We start from the raw sequence: 9,942 nt of genomic DNA, 5'->3' as shown, positions 1-9,942 counted from the left end.
ATACATAACACTTTGTACTATAATAGAGTTATATATTGTTAATGATGCTCTTTTGAATTGAAAAACATCAATTTAAAGTTCTTTTGCCTAAAACAAAGGGTTAGAGAAGTAGGGTGTGAAAGATTGAAGAGAAGCTTACACATGACTTCAGTGGACCTCGCTAACATGTTTATTATACACCCGAATACCAGCACACACCCGAATACCAGCACGAAGGTAGTCACAATCTTCCGGATAAAACATACTCATTAGTAAAAGCTTCTTTAGAGTGAACACCATCATTTCAAAGAGCTAAAATTCTTAGTTCATAAGAAAGATTAAAAAGTGAAAACACAAAAAATAAAGAATGACATAATATTCTAAGATGATATGATATGACCAAGAAAAAGGGGATTATAAACCCCATCATCATATATTATTATTTGCATTATACAGGATTTATCCTGTTCGTGCATATTAGTAATAATAATATTAATCTTGTTCATGTTTTTACAGCATAGAAAACTCCCCAATTACTGCCTAATCATTCATTCATTTGCCGCACGGTGTAATACTACAAGACACGGCCACCTCTAAAAGACGTCATCTTTCTCTCTCCTCACATGGCCTCTTTTCCCCTCCATTTTTCTTGCTTCCAACAAGAAAAATCACAGTGCTTTGGGAACTTAACCTCTATACAATTAATTTGGAAGGATGTTTTTTATTGAGTTATGTTCCCAAAACCCATGAAATTCCTCAAATTTGATCATCTCATTTTTTTTTTGTTTGTTTAAGGGTTTTGATTTTGGGATCATTAAGTCCACTGATCTGGGCAGTACCAATGAAGAGAAGGAGCTTGTTCTTCAGAGAAGAAGTTACAAGCTTCTTCACCACTGAAGAAGTTATGTTCTTCAATCTTCACGAATTGGGGATGATATACATTGTTGTGATTCTGGGGAGTGGCTAAATTGTCTGATCTTGTTTCGGCTGCGAAGCCGAAACAGTTGATTGAAGGCGGAGGTGATGAAGAACAGTTGAATCTGAAGGAGGATGTTGGTGACATCAGTAGCTGCTGCTGCTGCGGGTGGTGGAAGAGTGCGTCGCTTGAAGAGTTTGATGCATTTGGACTGTTACTGTTATTGTCATCGTTTAAGATTGCGCTTGAATCACTGTCTGATGGTCCGTCTTTGAATTCGGGGAATGCATTATTTACCTTCAGCAGCTTTGCATCCTCCGATCCACCGTCGCCGCCACTCAGTGTGTCGAGTGGGGTGATCAGCTCAACGTCTTTCTTGTTGTGATCGTTGTCGGATTCAAATATCAAAGCTTCTTCTTTGATGTGTGTATTGCTGTCTGAGACATTTTCTTCACTCAGCTTTGATTTTAACTCTTTAATCTGTCAAAAATTATAATCACTTGGTAAGAAATACATTACGAAGTACATATAAAGTCATTTTACTTGCAATCTATGTTACTCACACGCGACTCGACTAGATATGTAAGATTATATGATATAGCAACTTAAGCTGAAATGAAAGTAACAAAATTTACCAAAGTAATACTTGAATATGTTACTCAGACTCGGCTAGATGTATAATTGTACAAATATAACACGACTTAAGGTGAAATAAAGAGACACTAAGTAACATAATTAATCAAATTACTTGCAATCTATGTTACTCAAACTCACTCAGACTACTAGATGTATAATATGATATGACACAACACCGAAGGTGAAATGAAGAGTCCGAGTAACAAAATTCAATAAAAGTCACGTGAAATCATACCTCTTTATGGAGTGCATCCTTGTCATGTTGAAGAGACTCATAATTCTGCTTGAGATTATCAAAACTAGCTTTAAGAACACCATAATCTCTCTCCAACTGCTTAGTCTTCCACCGAGCCCTACGGTTCTGAAACCAAACAGCAACCTGTCTAGGCTGCAACCCAAGCTCTTGAGCAAGCTTAACCTTCCTTTCAGGTTCCAACTTATTCTCAACCTCAAAGTTCCTCTCCAAAGCCTTGACCTGATCCACACTTAGCCGTCTCTTCTTCTCCGGTACGTGCCCGGTTTCTTCTATACATCCTTCTTCATCAAACCCATCTAACATAGACTGGTAATCTCTGCTGTATATGTTGTTCCTTGGGCTATGCTCATCTGCATCAACCAACATACCATAATTCAGCACCCAACAAATAAAAAAGTACAATAAAATATATTAAAGAAAATTATGTTGTTAAATAAGTAAACCTGTAGGAGGGCACATGGAAATGAGGGCACCCAATGAATCTGAGCTGCTAATTCTCTTCATAATTCTCAAACTTTAAAAAGTTTATGCCTTTTTAATTTTCAATAAAAGAGTTAAATGCTTTAGTCAACTTTATTGAGTGTTTCAGATGTTGTGTTGAGTTTCCAAGTAAGGAAGAATTGAAGCAGTTGAAATGGTGCAGTACAACAGATAATTCACTGCTAAACAACCATTTTCTTTACCTTCCATCATCATTAGTTTTAGTTTTACTTCTTCTCCTCTACAAAACCCCATGCAACAACAGTAAAAAAAAACACAAGAATTTAACCAACCAGAAGCAGGAAAAGAGTGTTTTACAAGTTCATTTGGGGATTGAGAGGAGAGAGAAAGTAAGAGAGAGAGAGGGAGGAGAGAGAAAGAGATGTATAACAAGATCACAACCCAGAGCCAGAAGGCTCTCAGATTTCAGTGTCCTTAAATAAACAAACTGGGGTTAGTGAGAATGGTTAGAATTCAACTTGGGTTAGATACTACTGGGTTGTGAAATGAAATGAGCCCCAAATTATAACCAAATGCAATTTTTGTTGACCGGCTATATCCGGTGGTAGTCCCTTCTCCCTTGCTAAGGGACCGTTTGGGTTTTGATGAGAAGATATTTTCACAAAATTCATCTACTACTAGTACTATTTATAATTAAAAATAATGAAATTTACTTTCAAGGTTTTTTTATTTAAAAATAAATAAAATTATACACACTGGTGCAAGGTGCATCCAACCATCTAAAAGAATTTTTTGTTCATATTAAAAAAAAAAAAAAAAAAAAAAAAAGGATTTTAACCATATACCCTGACACTATGTTTGGATTGAAGGAAATTGAGGGAAAGGAAGGGAAGAGAAATGAAGGAATGAATTATCTTTCATTTGGATAACAAATAAGGAAAGAAGGGAATTGGAGGGGGGAGAAATGGAGGGATTAAATTGTAAGAAATTGATCTCTCCAACAATTGAGAGATTTAGAAGGAAAACTCATCTTTCTTCTTTCCCCTCTCTTTCTCTTCCCTCCCCTTCACCTGCCTCCCCTTCTTTTCTTTCCCATTTATTTATCCAAACACACCGTCAAGTATTTTTTTTATTCACCATATATCCGTGAAACTTTTCAGATTCATCATATAACCACGAGCTTCAAAAAAATGTCACCAAATGACGACGGTTAACTTCGTGACTCGTTAAGGATAATTATGCCATGTGGCGATAATTAATTGATTATCTTTTAAATAATTTAATTAATTATTAAAAGATAAAAAAAAACTAAAAAAAAAAACTCAAGACCCCAGCCAACCAAACTTCCCCTAACCCTTACCCTCGGTCGGCGCAGTTGCCCAATAAACCCCCTGTCGTTGCCCATCCCTTTCCCCTGAACCACCCTCCCCCCATCTTAAAACCCTCTCTCTCCGACAAACCCTTTCTCCCCACCCGCGCGACGCCCTAAACCCCTTCTCGCTTCCCCCTGCCATCTCCACCAACTTCCCCCACCCCCAACCATCTCGCTTCGGCAGAGGAAGGGTGAATTGGGTTCGTTGCCGCGGGGGAGGGGGTTTGAGCGTTGGCGGATGGGGAAAGGTTTTTCGAGGGAGGGATGTGGTTCAAGGGAAGGGCAATGGCAGGGGGGTCGGGGTGGTTCCGGCGTAGGGGTTCAAGGGGGAATGCGTGGCGGCAGGGGTGGGACACACCCAACCTTTACACCTATGTCGGACCTCCTCCTATCTTTTCCTCCACCCCACCGACGCCCCATCCCCTCCTATTAGCTCCACCCGACACCACACCACTCTTCCAATTTGCCTTACCCCGACCCCTACCCTACCCCAAAAATGGCCCCCTCCCCTGTTTTCGGCCCCCAGAGCCCCACCCAAAAGCACCAACCAACCACAAACACGATTTCCGCGTGGGGCTTGAGTGGGGGAAATGGGAGGGCATTGGGGGGGGGAGAAAGGGTTGGGGGGAAAGAGAGAATGTGGGGGTAGGGATTGCTGACAAGGGGGTGGGGGACAAGGGGTCCGGGCGCCGGTCGAGGTAGTGGGGCTAGTACGTTCGACCGAGGGAGGGGTGGCTGGTTGGGTGGTGGTTTTATTGATTTTGTTTTTTACTTTTTTTTTTTTATTAATTTTTAGTAATTAATTAAATATTTAAAAGAGAACCAATTAGAAGTTGCCACATAGCATAATTAGCATTAATGACTAAAGGAGTTAACCGTCGTTAGTCATTAAGGATATTTGGTAACATTTTTGTGAAACTCGTGGGTATGTGGTGTATTTGAAAAGTTTTATGGGTACATGGTGAATAAAAAAAAATTATTTAGGAATATATTGTAAAAAAAACGTAAAAAATATATCAAATGAGTGAAAATCAACCCTTCAATGGACTCACCTCTATGTGAATTTGTATACATATAAAAGGTTATGAATTTCTTGGATAAAGTAACTTTATTGTCACATTTGTCATCAGCCTGTGTTACTTTAACACCATGTTGTATGTCGGATGCACGTATCGAATCACATTCCGATGCAATCATTCGACATTTTGACACAACACGATATGAACACAAATGTATAATGGCCATATTCGAAATTTAATAAATCTAGATTGTTGGACACGACACCTAAATTCAAGTCTAGGTAGCATAGATATGAACTATTAATACAAAATTCATCAACAGTTAAATTTTACAAACAATTAATATCTTAAAATATACTTTCTATTTCCTCACATAACATTTTTTGTTAGCTTTGAGCACCAATATTAAGATATTTAGACCTTGTTATGTTTATGTTATTTTCACTTAATTTAGGTCTCATAATATCAGATAAGCTCAGAGAAAATAAATTATAATAAGGATTACTCAAATTTAAATGACAACTAAAATTAGTTTTTATAAAGTTTAAGGCCATGTTTTGTTCACCTTATTTTAACTTATATCATGTTTCATTAATTCAGATAGAAAAGATAGTATAAGTTCAAATAAGTCAAAATAAAGTGAATAGAACACAATTTAATAAGATCTAATAAGTTGAGGAAATTCAAGAAGTTCGGATAAGTTATGGTAAAATAAGATAATTTCAACTCAACGAATATCAAGTTAATAGAACACACCTTAGTATGATGTGTATTTTTTGGGATTTGTTAAACATCGCCCGCAAATTACCATATAAAGCCCACAAATATGACATGGTGTGACCATTAGGCCCATTTTCTAAAATTGAACAAATCTCGGTTTAAAAAATGTGGAGCCGTACTGGCTCGCCGGAGGAGACCGGAGGGCAGGCCGCAGATGCGGGGGACGCCGGAGGTACGTCGTCGTCGACGGAAAACGAGGTAAGTCACCGTTAAAATTCACGGTTAACCGTAGGAGTGGCTCCGGCGCCTAGGATGGACGCCCTAACCGTAGCCTGGACGTCCAAGCCAGACGCCATAACCACCACAGTGGCGTCCAGCCCAGACGCCCAGACCACCAGACTAGCGTCCTAGCCAGGCGCCACTCTACTAGCTGTGGCGGCCCTTCCAGGCGCCAGTCCAGTGGCGTGGCGGCCCTGGCAGACGCCACCTTATATTTTTTTTTGTTTTTTTGTTTTTTTTTTCTTTTTTGATTTTGTTGTTTTTTATTTTTTTTATTTTTTTTATTTTTTTTTAAAATCGAAAATGATTTTTTTAAAAAATTCGAAATGGGTTTTTTTAAAATTAATTTTGAAAATTCGAAATAGGTTTTTTTAAAATTAAGTTTGAAAATTCGAAATGGTATTTTTTTTAATTTTAGTTTGAAAATTCGAATTGGGTTTTATTAAAAATTAAGTTTGATTGTTGAGAAAGGTTTTTTCTAAAATTAAGTTTGACAATTCGAGATTGTATTAAAAAAAATTGGAAATTGTTTATGTGACTTTTATAAATGATTGTGTTTAAAATTTGTATGTGTATGTGTATGAATAATATTATACATAATTATGTTTTTTTTTTTTTTTGTTAATTCTGTGTAAATATAGAAATTAAATGTATTATCCGTTAAATGTATTTATTATAATATATAATTGATGCAGGATTATGGTGGTGACGGAAATGATTACAGTGAGATATTTGGATGGTCCATTCGAAAAAGCTCAACAAGCGATTGATTGGGCAAAACAGGTTGCAATTGCAGCTGGATTTTTCTTGGTAGTAGTAACTCATAAATCTCAACGGGATGGTAGAATGGATCGCATTTTGAGATGTGACCGTTATCGCAAAAGAGAAGAAAGAGATTTTCGTACAACCACTCGGTTTGATACAAAGCGGAAAGGTTGTGGGTGTGAGTTCAGAGTAAAGGTCCGACAACTACGGAGTCGTGACGGTTGGAAAGTGATTGGTTACTCTAAATGGGGGTATCACAACCATGAGATGATAGTATATGAAGAGGGTCATCGACAGCTGAGCGGCTTAAGTCCTGCTGCGAAAGTAGTTGTGAAAGAAATGAGTGATGCTCAAGTCAAGCCTGCTAAAATATTAGCATCTGTGTTAGAGAAATTTCCATAAGACCATCCAAACCGAAGACAAATCTACAACGTCAGACATCAACTCAGGTTTGAACGGTCAGAGGGAAGGAACCCTATACAGCAGCTGCTACACCAGGCACAATCACGTGGTTACCTGTTCTGGTTTGATTCTGATGAAGATACAGCGGAGGTGACTCATCTTTTCCTTGTGCATCCTGATTGTGCTGATATGATCAAGTCTTGGCCATTTGTGATTTTGATCGACTCAACGTACAAGACAAACAAGTACAAGTTCCCACTGGTTGAGATCATGGGGATGACTCCAACGAACCAGAACTTTCTGATTGGTCATGCAATCATCAAGGATGAGACGCCTCCAAGTTATTATAGGGTGTTGGAGAAGCTAAGAAACTACATCGGGCCTAATGTTCATCCAGCAGCCATCGTCAGCGACTGTGAGGGAGGTCTCTTTGCCCCCTTAGCAGAGCTGTTTCTAGAATCGAACCACTTATTGTGCACATGACACATCAACAACTGCGTGAAAGTGAAAGCCTACAACCTTTTCAACAATAATTTGGAAATGGCAGAGAGATTGGTGAATGGTAAGTGGCGGAAGATCCTACAGGCTACCAGAGAGGAAGCGTACGAGCGAGAATTGGCTAACTTCAGGGATTCGTACTAGTGGTGTCCGGCACTGGTGGACTATGTGATGCAGCAATGGGTCCCTCACAGGGAAAAGTTTGTCAAATATTGGACAAACCAGGTACTTCATTTTGGGAACACTACAACATGTAGAGTTGAGAGCGCTCATAGAGCTACCAAGGACTAGACTGATTCATCGACCGCTGCTTTGGATACACTGTTCGATAGACTTAACAAGTCAATTGAAACTCAGAAGAACGGCATCAGGAACTCTCTAGAGGAATCCAGACGACGACATGGTACGATGTATAGCCATTTTATATTTAAGATTCTCCATGGTCGTGTGTCGCACTACTGCTTGGGGTTGATTCTCACTGAGCTGAACAGGATGAGGGACTTGGTTGACGAAGTGTATGCTCGGTGTGGGTGTGCTATTTCAGTAACTCATGGATTACCTTGCGCATGCACCATTCACCGCGTTATTACAGAAGAAAGGGTGTCGTTACATGTTGATCAGGTCCATTCATTCTGGAGGACGCTTGTTATTGGTGAGCATGCAGACACTCAAACGGCCGACCGTGAACAGGAGGAGTTGGAGCAGTTTCGTTCGATGTACGACCGAGTGTCCTCCATCCATCCTTCTATTATTCGTGACGCTACTCATGTACTTCATGACATGTTCCACACGTCTACCTTAGATTATGAGGAACCCGAAGGAGTTGACCGTCCTCGAGGTCGACAACGGCGGAACAGGAGTGCGTTTGAGTATATCCGTGGTCTTGGTCGTGGTCGTGCTCGTGGTCGGACATCGTCATCTAGTCGTAGTCAATCTTCATCGTCTGTGAATATGCCCCTGAGAACTGGTACGTTTTGGTTGTTTACATTGCACATAGTTTTAAAGTGTTACTCCTGCCTTCTTAACTGTCTATAATTATATGGTGAATAGGAAGAAACGATGTTAATCAGTTTCCGTACAAGGAAAGGATACCTGCGATCATCATGCCGTACTTGGAAGGGTGGAATGATGTAGTCGGAGATGGTAACTGCCACGACCCGGAATCCGCAGTTACCATCTCCGACTACATCATTCCACCCTTCCAAGTACGGCATGATGATCGCAGGTATCCTTTCCTTGTACGGAAACTGATTAACATCGTTTCTTCCTATTCACCATATAATTATAGACAGTTAAGAAGGCAGGAGTAACACTTTAAAACTATGTGCAATGTAAACAACCAAAACGTACCAGTTCTCAGGGGCATATTCACAGACGATGAAGATTGACTACGACTAGATGACGATGTCCGACCACGAGCACGACCACGACCAAGACCACGGATATACTCAAACGCACTCCTGTTCCGCCGTTGTCGACCTCGAGGACGGTCAACTCCTTCGGGTTCCTCATAATCTAAGGTAGACGTGTGGAACATGTCATGAAGTACATGAGTAGCGTCACGAATAATAGAAGGATGGATGGAGGACACTCGGTCGTACATCGAACGAAACTGCTCCAACTCCTCCTGTTCACGGTCGGCCGTTTGAGTGTCTGCATGCTCACCAATAACAAGCGTCCTCCAGAATGAATGGACCTGATCAACATGTAACGACACCCTTTCTTCTGTAATAACGCGGTGAATGGTGCATGCGCAAGGTAATCCATGAGTTACTGAAATAGCACACCCACACCGAGCATACACTTCGTCAGCCAAGTCCCTCATCCTGTTCAGCTCAGTGAGAATCAACCCCAAGCAGTAGTGCGACACACGACCATGGAGAATCTTAAATATAAAATGGCTATACATCGTACCATGTCGTCGTCTGGATTCCTCTAGAGAGTTCCTGATGCCGTTCTTCTGAGTTTCAATTGACTTGTTAAGTCTATCGAACAGTGTATCCAAAGCAGCGGTCGATGAATCAGTCTAGTCCTTGGTAGCTCTATGAGCGCTCTCAACTCTACATGTTGTAGTGTTCCCAAAATGAAGTACCTGGTTTGTCCAATATTTGACAAACTTTTCCCTGTGAGGGACCCATTGCTGCATCACATAGTCCACCAGTGCCGGACACCACTAGTACGAATCCCTGAAGTTAGCCAATTCTCGCTCGTACGCTTCCTCTCTGGTAGCCTGTAGGATCTTCCGCCACTTACCATTCACCAATCTCTCTGCCATTTCCAAATTATTGTTGAAAAGGTTGTAGGCTTTCACTTTCACGCAGTTGTTGATGTGTCATGTGCACAATAAGTGGTTCGATTCTAGAAACAGCTCTGCTAAGGGGGCAAAGAGACCTCCCTCACAGTCGCTGACGATGGCTGCTGGATGAACATTAGGCCCGATGTAGTTTCTTAGCTTCTCCAACACCCTATAATAACTTGGAGGCGTCTCATCCTTGATGATTGCATGACCAATCAGAAAGTTCTGGTTCGTTGGAGTCATCCCCATGATCTCAACCAGTGGGAACTTGTACTTGTTTGTCTTGTACGTTGAGTCGATCAAAATCACAAATGGCCAAGACTTGATCATATCAGCACAATCAGGATGCACAAGGAAAAGATG

General features: G+C 40.5%; 1 protein-coding gene across 1 annotated transcript; it reads right to left on the bottom strand.

Annotated features, from left to right (window-relative positions):
- Positions 1–375: 375 nt before the first annotated feature.
- On the bottom strand, positions 376–2,696 carry LOC110692693 (homeobox-leucine zipper protein ATHB-16-like). Its single transcript, XM_021869730.1, has 3 exons — positions 2,231–2,696; positions 1,767–2,137; positions 376–1,375 (listed from the first exon to the last, which is right to left on the bottom strand). Exons 1-3 carry the CDS (start codon positions 2,289–2,291, stop codon positions 794–796), a joined length of 1,014 nt encoding a protein of 337 aa, XP_021725422.1. The 5' UTR covers positions 2,292–2,696; the 3' UTR covers positions 376–793.
- Positions 2,697–9,942: the final 7,246 nt, after the last annotated feature.

The sequence above is a fragment of the Chenopodium quinoa genome, unplaced genomic scaffold, assembly GCF_001683475.1.
Source record: "Chenopodium quinoa cultivar QQ74 unplaced genomic scaffold, ASM168347v1, whole genome shotgun sequence".
NCBI classification, from domain to species: domain Eukaryota; kingdom Viridiplantae; phylum Streptophyta; class Magnoliopsida; order Caryophyllales; family Amaranthaceae; genus Chenopodium; species Chenopodium quinoa.
The sequence above is the reverse complement of the archived record's forward strand: the minus strand, read 5'-3'. Positions and strand labels throughout refer to the sequence as shown.

Bases quoted from the DNA above. Each gene is read 5' to 3' on its own strand.
- LOC110692693 (XM_021869730.1), bottom strand. From the start codon at position 2,291: ATGAAGAGAATTAGCAGCTCAGATTCATTGGGTGCCCTCATTTCCATG. The intron at 2,138-2,230 runs GTTTACTTATTT...TGGTTGATGCAG, and splicing joins TTCCATGTGCCCTCCTACAG to ATGAGCATAGCCCAAGGAAC. The intron at 1,376-1,766 runs GTATGATTTCAC...AATTTTTGACAG, and splicing joins AGGATGCACTCCATAAAGAG to ATTAAAGAGTTAAAATCAAA.